We start from the raw sequence: 18,773 nt of genomic DNA on the forward strand, positions 1-18,773 counted from the left end.
GAGGAAATTGAGGCTCAGAGCAGGGAAAGGACTTGCATGAGGACATACAACTTCATGTGTCTCTGAGTCTCACAGGGAGGGGTGTGAGGGAAACACAGAAAGTTCTTTCATGGGAAGGCAACTTCCCTATTTCTGCCCAGTAAGGACTGGCCAAGCTGGAGTCCATTCACAGCTGGAACAGCTAGCGCTTGAATGGCAACTGGATGCCAGCAATGCTCTAGGCACTTTAAATGTGTTAATTCATTTAATTCTCAGAACAAGTCTAAGATGTTGGTACCATAATTGCCTTCCTCCTTTTTCAATTGGAAGAGTTTTCCCTGCATAGTATCGCCAGTCTCACCATATCTTCACGTCCTCCCTAAGGGTCTGATTCACTCTGAGACTTCTGATGATGCCCGCTCATCACAGGAGCTGGAGGTGGTCCAGAGACACTAGAGGAAGCTAAGTCCTTGGCCAACTCTGAGAAGTAAGTCATTTCCCAGGGGAAAGAAAAATCCCTGCATTCCAGCTCTTCCTAAGCTCTTTTTGCCACTTTTCCCCACAACTACCTAAGCCCAGATTGCTTCTCAGAATGAGCCCAAACCCACCCCATCCCTAGCTTCTTACCCTTGTAGCTCTGTAGCCGTCTCTGTGGGTGGGGAGAGAAGGAAGATGAGGTCCGCCTTCCTGCAGGGTCAGACACTGAGCCGTGAAACCAGTACATCACCCCCTACCTGTGCACCCTGTGTTGCCCCAAACAACCAGAGAAAGCTGATTTTGTAATCGACAGAGAAACAACAGAACTGGCAAAAGTGCTCAGTATCAGACATGTAAAATTGTGACTATGTCGTTGCTAGACGAATCCTGAGCGTTTTAAAAAGTCAGGAAAACAATTTTTGCTACAAAAATTATAAAAGTTAGGAATGCTGAGAGTTTTTATAGGAGCCACAGTGTTGGGATTAAGAGGCATGACACGTCATCTACCCCGTGACCCGAACTGGCTAGTTCAGCACCACGGAGAGCGACATGGGACTCAGGATTCCTTCTACTCTATTGTTCCTAGATTTGTTGATTCATTCCCTCAACCACCCATCCATCCGTCTATCCATTTATCTTTCCACTCATTCACTGTTTATTGAGTACGAGGTGCCAGGCCTGAGCTAGACTCTGGAGATACTGATGTGAGTAAAAGAGACTCATGCATGCACACGTAGGTCTTACAGACCAGTGGCCTCCTCCTTTTCCCATCCCCACTTTCTCCTCCCCTTTTCTCAAGAGCCTGAAGGCCAGGACCCCACTCCTGCTCACCTGACCTGCAGCATCCTGACGGTAGGGCACGTGACCGCCACATTCGTCAAGGAGAGTAGGGTTGACACGGAGACGTTGCTGAGGCTCAGCCTGCATGATTGTGGCAAAGGTGTCAGGAGTGAATCCCCCATCCCATCCACCCCAGACTCTCTTTGCTCTCCGAGGGAGGAGGGGGAGGTGACTCAGGCATGGGTGGTGGAAAGACAGCTTACTCAAGCTTCCGGAGCCGCGGCAGGCAAGGGAGTACCTCCACGACGTTCAGCACCTCCCAGTCCTTGAGTTGGTTGTCCCGAAAGCTGCAGGGAGACCGAGGCCCAGTCCCTCAGCCCTGGGGTTGGGAGACTTGGGATCCCCAGGTGGCAGGTGACAGGCGTGGCCATCCTCATGCAGGAGACACAAGATAGGGGCCCACGAGAAGTTCGTGGTATCCAGCAGGCCCAGCTAGGAGGAAAGGCCCTCTGATGGCCTCACTTCCATCCCAGTTCAGTCCCTCTGGGAGAGTTTCTGCCTGGTGGCCCAAGGGCTCCAGATGATGGACTGTGAAGGCCTCATGAGGTGGGATGAGGGGACCCAGCGCCCTGCTCTCTAGGCTCTGTCTGGGATGTGCCTGAGGCCTGAGTTCAGCAGGGCCTCTTGGTTCCCAGGTGATGAGCAGACTGGGATGCAGGAGAAGCTGCTTTCAGCCTCATCTCTGGCCCTGATTCACCCAAAGCCCTAGGCCAAGCGCTTTCCTTTCTGACCTCACATTCCCCACCTGGCAAATGGGGTCCACAAACAGCCCTGCCTGGGTTCCTAGCTAGAGGGACAAAACAGCTGAAGAGTATAAGGGTGCCTCTGTGTGTAATCACTTGGTCAGGACAAAGGATCAGAAATAGTGAACTTGTTGACATTTACTTTTCTTTCTTAATTATTGAGAGTGACCTTAATCTTTTTTTTTTTTTTTTAAATTTATTTATTTATTTATTTATTTATTTAGGCTGTGTTGGGTCTTTCTTGCTGTGCGCGGGCTTTCTCTAGTTGCGGTGAGTGGGGGCTACTCTTCATTGCGGTGCCCGGGCTTCTCATTGCGGTGGCTTCTCTTGTTGCGGAGCACGGGCTCTAGGAGCGCAGGCTTCAGTAGTTGTGGCACGCAGGCTCTGTAGTTGTGGCTCACAGGCTCTAGTAGTTGTGGCGCACGGGCTTAGTTTCTCCGCGGCATGTGGGATCTTCCCGGACCAGGGCTCGAACCCGTGTCCCCCGCATTGGCAGGCGGATTCTTAACCACTGCGCCACCAGGGAAGTCCGTGAGTGACCTTAATCTTTTCCCCCATCACCCAGAGTGATCATGAACAAAGACACCCAGCAGAGGGGACAGAGCAGAGCTCTGGACCAGCTAATGCTCCACTCAACAAGCAGTGCACCCTAGTGCTGGGCTGCATCTGCCTGGATGAAAGAGTGTCTTTTCTAAATCTCATAAAGGTGCCATATTAGGTAGCAGTGGTCCTGCCAGAGAGCTGCTGAGGAGGATCCCTGGTCCCACCCTTCTCAGGCCACTCATCACAGACATAGGGCAGGAGTATATTCATACATACGTGCTTAGATGTGTATGTGGATCTAAGTGTGCAGGCATGTGCGTGCTGCACATGTGCATGTATGTGTGGCATATACTTAAGTGAGCAGGCAAGTGCAAGTGTGTGTGCACATATGTGCATGAATGTGGATGTATGTGTGTGTTTCATGCCTTTATGTGTACCCACACAGCACCTGCCTACACAACGCCATCCCTTCTCTCAGGGTCACAGAAAGAGGGGAGGGACCCTCAAAACTCAAGCTCCTTCAAGATGTCCCAAAATATTAGCACTTCTCTGGGGTCTCTGGGAGCCTTGTGTTTGGATCCAGTCCCACCCAGTTCTTGGACTGATGCCTCTCCTCTCTGGGTCTCACTGAAAAAGTAGTGGCCAGACCCTAATGGAATATACAGGACCCAGTCCAGTCTCAAGGGGGGGCCCTGGGACCTGGACAGTGAATCCTCCCCTCAGCCAGCGAGCCCTCCTGGAGATCACTCACCTGATCTCTTCCAGCTGTGGACAGAGGGGCAAAGCCTGCACCAGGTGGCTGATGCCTTGAGCAGTGATCTTACTTCCTGCTAACCTACAGGGTAAGCAAAGATAGTGGGAAGAATGGGGATGGGAAAGGGGATAGACCAGGAATCTGCCCTGTGTAGGGTTGAGGGGCGGGAGGAGAGTTCCAAGCATCGCCGGCTGAGGATCCATCTTGGTTCCAAGCCCTGACTCACCCCAGCTTCTTCAGGCTCCCCATTGTCGGCAAGCTCCTGGAGAGGGCTTCGGCAAAGGCGTCCCCACACTTCCTGCTCTTAAAGCTGCCACAGGAAGAGGCAAAGTGGCAGAAGATCAATGGTGGGCAGGGCTTAGAGTTCATCATCCATTCCCTCCTCTGAGAGATGGAATTTAATCCAGTAATGGCAATAGTAGTAGTTGTTGCAGTAATTGATGTGGTAGTAACAAATACATATTATGGCAGACACTGCTAATCATCTACCAAAACCCATTCTCCGCTGTAGCTATAACTGGGAACATGGTTTCCCAGCCTCCCCTGCAGCTCAGTGTGACCATACGACTCCGACTACGTTGTCACCCCTGGAATGTGGGTGGAAAAGATGTGCTCTATTTCCAGGACTGAGCTTTAACACATTGGGCATGTCTAATCCGTGTTCTCTCTTTACTTTCCCCCAAGCCAGAGCACAGATGTGTCTGTGACCCAGCTTTGACCATGCAGATCAAGATGCCCAAGGAGATGATGCTGCAACCATGGAAGGGACCTGGGTCTCTTCATGGCCATGTGGAGCTGAACCATCCCACTGACCTGGACCACTTACCTCTGAGTCTTCCATAAGAGTGAAAAAAAAAAAACACAACAAAAACAACTACATTATTGAATCCACTGTCTATGTGGGGGAGGGATTCTTCGTTATTGCAGCCTAAACTTTTCTCTAGCTACTACACATATCGAGCCTCTACTCTGTGCCAGGAACTGTGCCACGAAGTGTTTTTCATGCATTATTTCGTCTCATTCTCCCAACAACCCTGTGAAGTAGGTATTATTACTGATTCATTTTAGGGATAAAGAAGCTCAGGCTGAGAGGTTAAATACCCTGTCCAAAGCAAAGAGGCTCTAATAGCACAGCCTGGGTCAGATGCTCCAGCCCATGACTGAGAGAAAGAGAGGGAAAGACTGAATCCAGAAACCATGACTAGAGGAGATCTAACTGGACCCCAGAGTTCCTGGAGAGGCAAGGAGCTTCCTCACTGTGTCACAGGCTAAGGGGCAGTGAGGAGGGACCTTTCTGTTCTGATGTTCAAGATCCTTCCTCAGTCTTCCTCAGCAGGGTGTTCTGCCGAGACTGGCTGGCCTCCGCTCTCCCGAAAGTCCAGTTCTCTCCCAGGGATGTTCCCAGGTCCTCCCCAGAGCTCCCCTGTCCTTACTCTCACCTGAGATTCTCTACCTGCCCACAGCCGGCCAGGGCTTCGGGGCAGCGGGGCTCCAGGGGGCAGCCCTCAAAATCCAGGTGGATGGGGGCATCCCTGTGCCCTAGGATGTTGGTCAGGGCGGCCAGGTCGGCGTAGGTCAGCAGGAAGTTGTGGAAGGGCATTTGATGGGGGAGGCTCTGGGCTGTGAAGCCAGCCAGCTCAGGCGCCTGTGTCTCACCCACACAGTGACACAGCTCTACAACCTTTGGTCCCGTGAGCCTGCGGGTGGCCAACTTCCTCAGTGCCTGCACCACTGCTGCCTGCTTGGTACCCACCCAGGCCTCATCCTGCTGTGCCAGGAGGCTGAGGAAGGGGCGGCAGGCACAGGATGCCAGGCCAGCCAGAAAGGTGGGAAGGTGGTCTAAGAGGCCCAGTCTAGCTTTGGTTCGCTGCACCCAGCGAGAAGTGAGGGTGACATGTTGGGAGAGTGTATCTTTGTCCACCTGGGGGCTGGCCATCAGGTGCAGGGCAGCAAAAAACTCCTGCAGGCTGAGGTGGGTGAAGGCATAGCCTGTCTCCTGGTGCCCGGGTCCCGTGCACACACAGAAGGAGGTCATCAGGCCGAGGGCAGCCCCGAAGGCCATCACGGGTGGAGGGATGTCACCTGCAGAGAAGATGACCTTCCCTGTCTCCAGGCCCCTCAGGGCCACCTCCCCGAGACCCAGCAGGGACTCGGCAGGCAGGAACCCTCGGGGGCTGAGGGTTAGCACCATCTGCACGTAGTTCTGGGTTATGGTGGGCAGGAGGGCCGCAGACTGGCCTGGAGAGCTGCCTGGGAGCAGACGGTAGAGGCAGAGGCAGGCGACTCGGCACAGAGCGGGCACGGCACACATGCTCCAGAGACGTCTGTTTGTCTGCAACTCTGCTACGGCTGCCTCCTGGGATGGCTGGTCGCTGAAGAAGTGGCTCACGTACTCCTCCACCCGCGGTCCGTCAAAGCCCCACATGTGGACCGTGGCCGCCTCGGTGGGCAGGCAGGCGGGCAGCTTCCCTGGACGGGAGGTGGCCATTACCCAGCAGCCAGGCAGGAGGGTCCCACGGCAGAGGCGGGAGAAGAGGGTGAGGGCTGATGCTGGGTCCTCAGGGCCTGCAGTCTCCTTGCTGGAGCAGGGGTGGAAGACCTCGTCCAGCCCATCAAATATCAGCAGGATTCCATCAGCATTCTCCTCCAGGTACTGGAAGACAGCCTCGGGGCCAGCCTCAGGCCTCAGGTACAGATCAAAGAGGAGCTGGGGTAGTGTCAAGAAACCCGTGATCAGGTTGAGCTGGCGGAATTCGAAAAGGAACAGGGCCTGGAAGCGGTCCAGCTGACCATCAGCCCACTTCTGGCAGAGCCAGTGGGCCAGCGTGGTCTTGCCCATGCCCGCCTTCCCCAGAAGCACCGTCACTCTTGGGCCCCTGTTGGCCTTGGCATTGAAGAGGTCCCGAATGTTCACGTCGGTGCCATCTTCTGCCTTGGGGTCCCCTGTAATGGCCCCCTCCTGAGTGTCAAAGGGTGCTGAGGCCCGGCTCCATTGCAAGATTGGAGGGATGTAGGCTTGGGGGAAGGCAAGCGGCTGCCCTGGCCCGGGGGTCCTGTCGGCATAGCGCTGCTGGGCGGAAGTCCTAAGCAGCTGCAGGTACCTCTTGGCCAGCTCTGCAGGGGACAGGGAGATTGCATGAGAGCAGGGAGCCTCCCCGCGCCGCTCACCACAGTATCGGGTTGTTGGGAGCCTGTAGCCTTGGCCGTGTACGTGTGGGGGTGGGGGGTGGCAAGAGCACACAGGTGCTCTTGTGCCCCCCAAATTCCTAGAATTAATTGGTTCTACAGAAGCACAGGCTCTGGCGGCCATTTACACAGGGAAGGAGGAATGGGGAAGTGTGGACCACGGCTCTATTTGTTTTGCAACAATGTAAGTGGTGTAAAGTTTTCAATGAGATGGGGGAGGGGAAAGGAGTCACTTTCTTTGCAATATCAAATTGGAACAAGCTTTTACTGTGAGATCGAAGTAACCTGCCTGCGGCCCCCACCCCCACAGTATTTCAGTTGTGCGATGCCCACGATGAGCACGAACACCCTGTGGGCCCAGACACTGAACAATCAGAACTGCGGAAGCTGGTCAATAGTCAATACCTACATTGCCGGGTGTTGACTTTTAATTGCTGGGTCATTTGGGAGATCTTGGGTGGCCCAGGGGAGGGCCCGGGGCCACTGTTGGGGGACACTGGATACCCCTGCTGGGGGGGCGCCTGACATAGTGTCCTATTTTATACAGATATGAATCCTCTGACCAGCTGTGAATCCTCTGGCTATGCCCCATGGGGCTGGGTTTCCCAGCTGGTGGGACAACTGGTGGAAAATGACAGAAGTTTCTGTCCCGGCCTGACCGGTCCTCAGCAGCCCCCATGTCTTCCCAGGGGCCCCCAAGGCTTCTGACTTGCTATCCAGCTCAGCCCTAAACTGGCCAATGGGAGCCCAGTTCTGAGGTCATGCTGGTCATATCCCTGGAGCTCCCTCAACCCTGAGGATGTGGGAGTATCCCCGGAAAAGCCTGGATGGTGAAGCTGTGACCTGCTGGGATGCTTTGAGCTCCTTCAGCTGAACCACCTCTGGAGAAGCCCCGCTGTGGCCCACTGGGCAAGGTGCTTCCTTGCCAGACCTAGCTCTCTCCTCTGCCCACCCAGGACCTCCTCTTCTTCCCTCCTGGGAGCTTGAAAGACAAGAGTCTGGGGGCCCATGACTGGAAGCCTGTTATCAGGGGACAGAGTCCAGGATCTGTGTCCTTGCCCCAAGGCAATCCAATCCAGTGTTCGGGTCCCTCCCCACCTTGGTACCCACCTTGCTGCTGCTTCTTGCACTGCTTTGGGCGAGGTGAGGACCCACAGCTCTGATGAGGCCGCTTGAGGCCTGGAAAGAATGAAGGAAGGAGTAAGGGGTGAGGTTTGGGGGCCTGGGCTGAGGGGGTAGCCAGCACCTTCAGGGAGCTCCATTCCACAGACAGGCAGCAGCCAGACAAGTATATCCACACTCAGGGACTGAATGAAGGCAGGCAGCAGGCAAAGGTTGCATCAGCATCAGCTCCTGTTTGCAGAGGGGTCCCAGGCCCAAGTGAGAGGGCTGGAGGCTCTGGGCCTGGGGATCTCCCAGCCCAGAATGCAGGAAGCAGGGCCCACAGCCAATAGCCTCAAGCACTAAATGGCTTGGAAAGCACCCAGCTCTGTCGAGGGCATTGCTGGTTGGAAAAGTGGAGCTTCCACGAGGCTTGGTCAGGCCTGTGCCCTCCCTCCTGTACCAGTGTGTTTTATCCCCCTTATTTCACATCTTCCAAATTTCCTCACTTCTCTTACTAGTTTCCTGAGTTCTTGTCTGGTTGCATGGATTTTCAAGAGTTGCTTTAATACCTTTCTGAAGAGGTTGGGAAAGGAAGAAAGGAAGAAGGAGAACAAGAAGGAAGGGGAGACAGAAAGGAGGGGAGGAAGAAAGAAAGAGGACTATGGAAGAATTTTAAGAAGTAAAGCAGGACACTCCTACAGCCAGGCACTGGTGATTAATCAGAATGGCCGCTGGAGCAGGCTCCTTGCCCTGCCAAGTGTTAAATTTTTAGATGCTGGTCTGCAGGGAAACCCAGGGGTCCCGAAGAGGGGCTGGAATCAGTGTAAGATATATTTGGCCGCGCTGAGCGGCTTGCAGGATCTTAGTTCCCCAACCAGGGATTGGACCTGGGCCCTCGGCAGTGACAGCACCGAGTCCTAACCACTGGAACACCAAGGAATTCCCTTGTATTTCAATATTTTAACGAGTCTTTTACTAGTAACGGACTCACTAGCTAAATATCAACCAGGCCTGGTCACAGCCAGGTGACAAGTATTCCAGCTCAGTGATAAGGGACAGAGGGACCAGGTATCAAACAGTTTTGATTTATTGGGGAGCTAGGATTACGGGATGGATGTTTTCTGTTACAGCCGTGCACAGCTATAAGTAAAAGTCGATATTTCTATAGAAATAAAGGTTCTAAAACCACAGCAAACATCATACTTAATGGTCAAAGACTGAAAGCTTTTCCTCTAAGATCAGGAACAAGGCAAGGATGCCTGCATTCACCACTTCTATTCAACATAGAACTGGCAGTTCTAGCCAGAGCAATTACGACAGAAAAAGAAATAAAAGGCATCCAAACTGGAAAAAAGAAGTAAACTTATCTGTTTGCAGATGATCAGATCTTATATGCAGAAAACCCCAAAGACAACCACAAATAAGCTGTTAGAACTAATAAATGAATTCAGCAAAGTAGCAGGATATAAAGTCAACACACAAAAGTCAGTTACATTTCTATACATGAACAATGAACAATCTGAAAAGAAAATGACCAAAATAATTCCATCTACAGTAGTATCAAAAAGAACAAAATACTTAGGAATTAACTTAACCAAGGACGTGAAAGATTTGTACAATGAAAACTACAGAATGTTGCTGAAAGAAATTAAAGACATAAATAAATGAAACACATGTTCGTGGATTGGAAGACTTACTAATGTTGAAAATTTCAATATTACCCAAAGTGATCTATAGATTCAATGCAATCTCTATTACAATCCCAATGCCTTTTTTTGCAGAAATAGAGAAGTCCATTATAAAATTCATGTGGAATCTCAAGGAACCCCAAATGGTCAAAACAATCCTGAAAAAGAACAAAACTGGAGGATTCACACTTCCTGATTTCAAAACTTACTACAAAGCTACAGTAATCAAAAACAGTGTGGTATCGGCATAAAGACAGACATAAAGACCAATGGAATAGAATAGACAGCCCAGAAATAAACCCTCACATATATGGTCAAGTGATTTTTGACAAGGGTGCCAAGACCATTCAATGGGGGAAAGGACAGTCTTTTAAACAAATGATGCTGGGAAAACTGGATATCCACATGCAAAGGAATATAAAGTTGGACTCTTACCTAACACCAAATACAAAACCTAACTCCAAGTGGATCAAGGGCCTAAACGTAAGACCTAAAACAATAAAACTCTTAGAAGCAAACATAAGATGAAAGCTTACGACACCGGGACTGGCAATGATTTCTTGGAGATGACACCGAAGGCACAGACATCAAAAGAATAAATAGAAAAATTGGACTTCATAAAAATTTTTAAAATCATACATTGAAAGACCCTACCCACAGAGTAAAAAGGCAACCCACAGAATAGGAGAAAATATTTGCAAAACATATATCTGATAAGGGATTAATATCCATAATATAGACAGAACTCCTAAAACTCAACAACAAATAAACAAAGAAGCCAATTCAAAATGGGCAAAGGACTTGAACAGACATTTCTCCAAAAAAGATATATGAACGGCCAATAAGCACATGAAAAGGCACTCAACATCACTAATCATTGGGACTTCCCTGGTGGGCCAGTGGGTAAGACTCCGTACTCCCAATGCAGGGGGCCTGGGTTCGATCCCTGGTCGGGGAACTAGGTCTCGCATGCCACAACTAAGAGTCTGCACACCACAACTAAAGACCCCGCGCGCTGCAACTAAAGATCCCGCATACCGCAACTAAGACCCAGTGCAACATAAATAAATAAGTAAATAAATAAAGAAATAAATTTTAAAGATCACTAATCATTAGGGAAATGCTAATCAAAACTACAATGAGAAGTGAAGGGATTATAGAGAAGTCTAAAAGGCACTTTTCAGATAATGAAAAAGGGGCGTAGCATGCTTTGTTCCAGAATCCCAAGGTAACTGGTAGAAATAGTTAGGCAGTGATACCACAAATCTTTAATTTGTCATCACTGCTACATTTGGCTTTAATCATAACTGTATAATAATCATGCCTGTGAAAAATGTTCACATATAAGAAGAAAGTGCAAATTGTGCCTACGATCTACTTCCCATACCCTTCTCTAGTGAAATGGCAGGAAAACTAAGTAAAGCTTGAATTGAACTAATAAACTATTGTTGTTTTCAGAATAGTTATTCAAGGAGGAAATCATCGTCAGGGTGACTAGAAGAGGTAGACAAAGTACTTTGAGACATTCGTTGGGAGGTAGAATATGGATTCCTGTGAGACAGCATACCAACTTTCAGGCAAGTAGTACCTGAAGCACTTCTGCCTTTGAGCCCCTCAAATACAACTCCTTATTTGTAGACTGTATAACATAGTCCCTAAAATTGACATCTCCATACTACCTCACTTCCTCTGGCTCAGGGAAGAGGCTGAGGAATCTTTATTCCTGGCTTTTTTTCCCTTGAGGACCTGGGTCCAGAGTCTAGCCCAGTGGATGGCAATAAATGTTTTCTCAATGAATTAATAAATTTGGGGGTGAAAGGAAGAAAATTCCCAACACAGCCTATAGGTCCAGCATTAGCAGGGCCTGCCCATATAATTTATTCAAACTGTCTACCCTATGTAAGGCTCTGCACTTGAGCATCTCTGCCAAGTGTTTATATGGTATGTATGTATACATATACTATTAAGTTTGTTCAATGTTTTGACTTGGCTTTAATATCTGTTCTTTTACGTACAGAAACCTGCCTTATGTAACTTTAGAACAATTACTATAGCAGAAACAATCTCTATAGCTTGAGAAAATATTTAGAAAAAAAATTAATGCTATTATACACACACACACAAAAAAAAACTACAATGAGATACCACCTCACACCCATTAGGATGGCAACTATCAAAAAACAGAAAATAAAAAGTGTTGGTGAGGATGTGGATAAACTGGAACCCTTGTGCACTGTTGGTAGGAATGTAAAATGGTGAAGCTTCTGTGGAAAACACTGTGGAGGTGTCTCAAAAAATTAAAAATAGAGTTGCCATATGACCCTGGATCCTGGATATATACTCAGAAGATTTGAAGCAGGGTCTTGAAGAGATATTTGTTTACCCATATTCATAGCAGCATTATTCACAATAGCTAAAATATGGAAACAACCCAAGAGTCCACCGAAGGATAAGCAAAATGTGATTTACACATACAGTGGAATATTAGCCTTAAAAAGGAAGGAAATTCTGACACCTGCTACAACATGGATGAACCTTGAGGACATTATGCTAAGTGAAATAAGCCCATCAAAAAGGACAAATATTGTACGATTCCACTTATACAACGTACTTAGAGTAGTTAAAGTCATAGAGAGAGAAAGTAAATGGTGGTTACTAGGGGCTGGGGGAGGGATGAATGGGGAGTTATTGTTTAATGGGTAGAGTTTGCTTTACAAGATGAAAAGAATTATGGAGATGGATGGCGGTGGTGGCACGACGATGTGAGAGTATTTAATACACTGAACTGTACACTCAAAAGTAGTTACGATGGTAAATTTGATGCCATGTAATTTACCACAGGAAAAAAAAAAAAGAAAGAAAGATTCTGAATAGAGTGCGGCCTTTGAATCAGTGAGGTGGACCATCTGATCGCTGACCTCTCTGCGCTCCATCAGAAAATCAGTCAGGGGCTCCCTGGGTGTGGACGGCAGTCTGTGGGTTAGTGTCAGGCCTGCGGGTGTCTGAATGGTGAGGGGCCTGAGTCTGTGGGGCTGCAGCACGAGGCCCTGAGGCTTGGGGACAGGGAAGTGAGAACGGGCTTCCCCTAGTGAAACCAGAGAGGGGATTCGGGCAGTGGTCAAGGGCTGACAACTTCAGACTCTCCCAGGAGGCTCCAGGTTAGACCCCTGGGAACATGTATCAGGACAGGCCAAAGCCTTGAGGGGCAGAGAGGGGGTGCAGGTGAGGCTGGGAGTCGTGGTGAGGGACCTGGGAAGCGTGCAAATGGGTCCAAGGATGAGGAGGCTGGTTTATGGGAAACGGCTGTGACCAGCCACCACCAGCCTGCTCTGGGTTTGAGGTGAGGACTTAGCATGCTCACCCCCACTCCCACTCCCCAACCCCAGGCCTTACCAGGGTGGAGCTGAGAGTCTGGTTGGCTTTCCTCGCCAACTTCCAGCTGCCTGGGGAAGCCTGGAAGAGAGGAGGAGATAATATGCTATGGGCATGTGCTAGGATGCCCTGGGACCAGCTCTGGCCCCATGTCTGGCTCGGGGCTCATCCCTCAGGGTAGGTTCCCAGCAAGGGAGAAATCTACACTCAGCGATCTGTGGAGGGCACAGGTGGTGGTGAGCCGTGAAGGCAGCTGGGGGCAGACACATGTGCATATCTAAAGGTTTGTGCACATACAGGTATGCGTGTGCACGCACACACGTTTGTGCCTGCTTGTGCGCATGCACGTACGTGTGTATCCACGCGTGCGTACACTGTGCCTCCCCGCCTGTCCTGCACTCTGCCTTGTAGAGTGCTCGAGTGAGTGCTCACTTTCTCTCCAAGAACACCGTCACCCCTCAATGTTCTGTGCTTCCTCACGGTGCTGTGTAAATAGAAAGAGCCCAAGAAACGTTCGCTGGACAGAAGAGAGTTCAATCAGCCTGCGTAGAAGCAGTAGTCAGAGGGCTCTCCCTGTGACTGTTTCTGACTGCATTGCGAAAAGAAACCTCTTGGGCGTTACAGGCTATTTGGAATTTCCTGGCAGGAAGAAGTCACCTGGTCCTTTCTCTCTGTGCACCCTGCCTTTCTGGGCAACTGGGGTGGTACAAAGTGGAAGGAGGAGTCCTCCAGGTCCCTAGTGGATTTGGTGGTGTTAGGGCATTTGCTCCGGGAGGTGTGCAGAAACATGGAATTTTGTTCCTGGTTTGGCCATGCTGTCTCTGAGCCAGACAGGTCCTGGACTCGCCTGGGCCTCTCTGGCTCCCCACGCCCCGGGGCTAGCTGGCGGCGTTGCACTTCTCACGGCCACTCTTACCGTCTCCGTGGCCCCAAGTGCTCAGCAACGGCACCTCCAGGTCCAGTGGTACGTCCAGCTCCATGCACACGCAGTGGATGAACTCCTGCCAGGTGGTCTGACCCTGGGTGTGCAGTTTGTTGAGTTGTTGGATGACCCTCTGTGTGGGGTCTGGGGACTGGTCCCCGGAGCCCAGGTCCGTGTTGGGGAGGAAGAACTTCACCTTGGCGCTCAGCCATTCTGGGTCTTTGCTGAGCAGCCTCACGAGACATCCGCACAGGTTCTCGGTGCCCAGCTGGAGGCTAATGGGGTCCATGAGCAGCCCGGCCCTGCAGGGACCAGGTAGGCAGGTGAGCTGGGAGGCAGGTGAGCTGGGGGACAACTCAGCTGGGGGGAAGCCAAGAGGGGCAGTCAAAAACCACCCCCTACATCTGAGGGGAAGAGAAGAGACAGACAAAGAAGACAAAGAAGTGGCCTCTCTGTGGAGTCTCAATGCCATTGCCCAGAGCTCGGTCCCAGAAATTAATCTCCTTCTTCTGCATCCTTTGCAAAATTAATCTGTGCCTATGTATTGGCTCTGGAATGGTCTAGTTCATCCCCCGTGGATAATGCCCTGACGATACTTTACTCATTCTTGTTTCCATGGACCCATTTGTGCTGCTCTCTGTCTGAGCTAAGCTCATGGCAGAGACAACTAGTTGTCCCCCAAAATCTGTTCTTCCCTTCTTCCTTAGTACTAGAACCCCTGAATATTCCCTGGTCATCTGGAATAGACTATATTTCTCAGCCTCCCTTGCAGTTAGATGTATCCATGTAATTAAATTTTGGCCAATGGGATGTAGGCGGAAATGTTCTATATCATTCTTTGCTTCTTCCTGTTGGCTGGAATGCCGATGTGATGGCTGAAACTTGGGCAGCCATGTTGGATTATGAGGTAGAAGCCAGTACTGAGAAAGATGGAGGGTAAAGCTTTCCTGCCCTGGACTCTCTGACTTTGAATTTCTATTACATGACAAGGAAATACATTTCTATTCTGTGTAAACCCCTGTTGCTTGGGCCTTTCTGCTATTCACAGTGAAATATAATCCTAGCATATACAGACCGTCTCCTCTCTCTCTCTAAGCAAATTCTCCCCTTCTAAACTGGAACTCTCAAACAACCTGCTGGTAGGAGTACTAATATAAGGCAAGGGACACATGTAGTGAAAGCCTAAAAAGTCTGTAGGCCCTTTGATTCAGCAATTCCATTTCTAACACTCTAGCCTTAGGAAACAATCATGGAGGTACACAGAATTTTTATTTACAAAGCTGTGCACTGCAAGATTATTTTTAATAGTTAAAAATTGGAAGCAACCTAAGTATCTAACAGTGGGAGATTAACTAACTGGTTATCCATAATATAGTGGAATACACTATAACATTTCCAAATGTACTTTCTGGTACTATTTCCTTAATAATAGAGGCAAACACTCAGAAAGCACTTACTATGTGTTAGGCACTGTTTTACGTGCTTTGTGTGTCTCATCTAATCATCACAACTCCAGAGACTCCACTTCTAACTCTGAAAAAGGTAGGAGGCCTGCCCAGGGGCCAGCCTTACCAACTCCCAGAGGCTGGGGCAAAGACCATGTGTCCTGGGGTTCAGACTCCAGCTTTTCCCTTGACCCTCGGCAGAGGCCTGCTGGGCACATGTCCCCGGCTCCCTCTGGTCACCCTTCCCCAACTAAACTAATAGCAACAACTCCTTGCTCAGGCACAGAGCTTTAGAATTCATGAAACATGCTCACATCTACGGCGTCGGCAGGGATCACCATCCCCACTGAAGAGATGGAAAGACTAAGCCAAGAAAGGGTAAAGGACATGCCCAAGGTCATCATACAAGTCCATGGCAGAGCCAGGCTCAGAACTGAGATTTCTTACCTCTCAGGCCAGTAAATGTCCAAGGCTTGGGATCCCTAGGTGGCACCAGACAAGGGCTAATCCCTGCCCTTTGTGTGATCTTGGCACAAGGATGTGACCATGGCCTAGGGCACAGCTTCTTTTCTGGGCTATAATGTCCAAAGTCATGTGGCCCATAAAGAAATCATCCAGGGCAGCAAGGTGCCAGGTGGAAGTGAGGCGTGCCTGGATGGTATAATTTCTGGGAAAGCCCTTCAAATTCAAATTTCCCCTCCAGCCAGTCTAACATGATGCCGTTGTTTCCACCATGAGTGCTCTATCCCCTGGGGGTAAGACCTTAAGCTCTTTAAAAATAACCATCCCTGGAAGAAAAAGCACATTACATTATTATGGTCATTGTGAAAGTCTGTGGAAAATAGCCTTGGAGACAGAGGTTTAAAGTAGAAAGAGCCTCAGACCCAGAGTTAGGAGACGGGTGTGCCTGTCCCAGCTCTGTAACTAATTCTCTGTTCACAGAATTAGGGCTGTTCACAGATACTCTCTTTCTAGGCCTTTGGTTGGATTGCATCTCCCTGCCCCTTTGAAATTGGGTATGGCCACGAAACTTGCTTTGGCAATGAAATATGCTAAAGAATGACCCACGTCATGTCTGTGCAGAAGTTTTAAGAGGCAACGTGTGATTCACCTTGTTCTCTCTTTTCCTCTAATGCAGTGGCCAGCAGTATTCCAGATCTTGGCTGTTCCTTTAGCCTGGGTCTGGGAAAGAGGATAATGTGGACTAGGGGCCCCAGTCGATTCATATTAGACGAGAACTGAGACCAGGAAATAACTTTTGTTGTCATAAGCCACGGGGACTTTGGAGGTTGTTTGTTACTGCAGCATACACTAGCCTATCTTAACTGATACACTCTTAATATGAGCAAATCTCTTCTCTGTCAGGCCCTTGGTCACACCATCCATGAAAAGGGTAGACGCTGACGCAGGCCCTTGCTGATGTTCTGTGTCTGATGATTCTCACTCTCATGCTGAAGGGTGACTAAGGGTAACTTTGCTACATTGGGGGCAGTCCAGGGAGCAGTAGGGAGCAGTCTTGCCAGTAGGAGGGTGGGGGATGAAGGAGTGGATGGGAGGGAAAGAGAGGAGGCAAATGGGAATGATCACCTACCTGGCTTCCTGGTTCATCATAGATGTTCTAGGATGTCCACAGAGAGGGTCTCATGGGTTCCTGGGCCAAGTCCCTGAGCTGGATTTTCAGGTTCTTTCCATAGGGCAGGCCCCTAAGAGAGAGGAGACAGTGCACTCGCCCCATCATTATTCCAAGTTCCAAGAGGAATTCTGTAAAGAAGACGCTGACCCCTGCCCCTGACACCGCTGAGGACATCGACCCAGAAACAGTATCCTCGTCTTCAGGTACAGATCTTGTTCTTCCCCAACCAAGATTCTTTTTGTCCCTGGACTGTTCACAGCCCAGCCCTCCCTGGTGTCACCTCCCGCTGTATCTGGCCCAGAGGATGCCCCTCTTCCTCTTCCAACTTGCACATTCCCCTTCCAGTGACTTGTGACGTCACTGCAGGCCCCTCAAATTCAGCAGACTTATTACAGCTAATTTATTGGATGAAAATGGAATAATCCTTACCACAGATGTCAGCTTCCTTTCCTAATAAAACTCCAAAGAGGTTAGAATGTGCACTCTTCTCTCTTAATACATCATGAAGAAGTTTTTAAATAATCAAGAGCAAACATCCTTCTTAATGAGAAAACCCAGAGGCATCGATCACTATCTCACCAAGAGGACAATAAAATGATGCTCTGATATTTTATAATAACTATAAATGGAGTATAACCTTTAAAAATTGTGAGTCATTATGTTGTACACATGTAACTTACATGATATTGTACATCAACTATATCTCAATAAAAAATAAAATAAAATGACGCTCTGGCACAAATGCCTACGTAATACAGCTTTAGAGATCTTGTCTAACAATAAGGAATAGAGAAGAAAAAAGATGGCTAAAAAGTACATGGAAGAACGGAAGAAAGGCAAAAGATCAGAGTAGTGTGCGCTGATTATCTCCGAAGTATGACGAATGTAACAACAAAGTTCCAGTCTTTAGATCAATCCACATCAAGAGGGCACATTCTATAGAGGACCCAGAAATAAACCCACACACCTATGGTCAATTAATCTTTGACAAAGGAGGCAAGAATATACAATGGGGAAAAGACAGTCTCTTCAGTAACTGGTGCTGGGAAAGTTGGAGAGCCGCATGTAAATCAATGAAGTTAGAACACACCCTCACACCATACACAACAATAAACTCAGTGGCTTAAAGACTTAAATATAAGACATGACACTATAAAACTCTTAGAAGAAAACATAGGCAAAATATTCTCTGACATAAATCGTACCAATGTTCTTAGGTCAGTCTCCCAAGGCAATACAAATAAAAGGAAAAAATAAACAAATGGGACCTAATCAAACTTGCAAGCTTTTGTACCGCAAAGGAAACCATAAACAAAACGAAAAGACAACCTACGGACTGGGAGAAAATATTTGCAAATAATGTGACAGACAAGGGCTTAATTTCCAAAATATACAAATAACTCATACAACTCAATAACAAAAAAACAAAAAACCCAATCAAAAAATGGGCAGAAGACCTAAATAGACATTTCTCCAAATAAGATACACAGATGGCCAATAGGCACATGAAAAGATGCTCAACATTGTTAATTATTAGAGAAATGCAAATCAAAACTACAATGAGGTACCACCTCACATCGGTCAGCATGGCTGGCATTAAAAAGTCTATAAATGCTGGAGAGGGTGTGGAGAAAAGGGAACCCGCCTACACTGTTGTAAACTGGTGCAGCCACTATGGAGAACAATATGGAGGTTCCTCAAAAAACTAAAAATAGAGTTGCCATATGATCCGGCAATCCCACTCCTAGGCATATACCCAGACAAAACTATAATTCGAAAAGATACATGCACCCCTATGTTCATAGCAGCACTATTCACAATAGCCAAGACATGGAAGCAACCTAAATGTCCATCAACAGATGAATGGATAAAGAAGATGTGGTGTATATATATATACACACACACATATATGTATATATATATGTATATATATATGTATATATACACACACACACAATGGAATACTACACAGCCATACAAGAGAATGAAACGGTGCCATTTGCAGCAACATGAATGGAACTAGAGATTATCATACTAAGTGAAGTAGGTCAGAAAGAGGAAGACAAATACCATATGATATCACTTAT

At 48.6% G+C, this 18,773-nt stretch overlaps 1 protein-coding gene across 1 annotated transcript in view; it reads right to left on the reverse strand.

Moving 5' to 3' along the window:
- The window catches only part of NLRC5 (NLR family CARD domain containing 5), a 100,791-nt gene that overhangs the window by 43,511 nt on the left and 38,507 nt on the right, over positions 1 to 18,773 (reverse strand). Inside the window, exons 3-13 of the mRNA XM_061173665.1 lie at positions 16,645 to 16,756; positions 15,501 to 15,841; positions 13,603 to 13,910; positions 12,708 to 12,767; positions 7,633 to 7,701; positions 4,776 to 6,450; positions 3,563 to 3,646; positions 3,334 to 3,417; positions 1,500 to 1,583; positions 1,288 to 1,377; positions 607 to 666 (exon numbers count right to left, since the gene is read on the reverse strand). Coding sequence (XP_061029648.1) covers positions 607 to 666; positions 1,288 to 1,377; positions 1,500 to 1,583; positions 3,334 to 3,417; positions 3,563 to 3,646; positions 4,776 to 6,450; positions 7,633 to 7,701; positions 12,708 to 12,767; positions 13,603 to 13,897 — 2,501 coding nt within the window. The 5' untranslated portion in view covers positions 13,898 to 13,910; positions 15,501 to 15,841; positions 16,645 to 16,756. The remainder of the gene's footprint in view (positions 1 to 606; positions 667 to 1,287; positions 1,378 to 1,499; positions 1,584 to 3,333; positions 3,418 to 3,562; positions 3,647 to 4,775; positions 6,451 to 7,632; positions 7,702 to 12,707; positions 12,768 to 13,602; positions 13,911 to 15,500; positions 15,842 to 16,644; positions 16,757 to 18,773) is intronic.

Source organism: Eubalaena glacialis, chromosome 18 (assembly GCF_028564815.1).
Source record: "Eubalaena glacialis isolate mEubGla1 chromosome 18, mEubGla1.1.hap2.+ XY, whole genome shotgun sequence".
NCBI lineage: Eukaryota > Metazoa > Chordata > Mammalia > Artiodactyla > Balaenidae > Eubalaena > Eubalaena glacialis.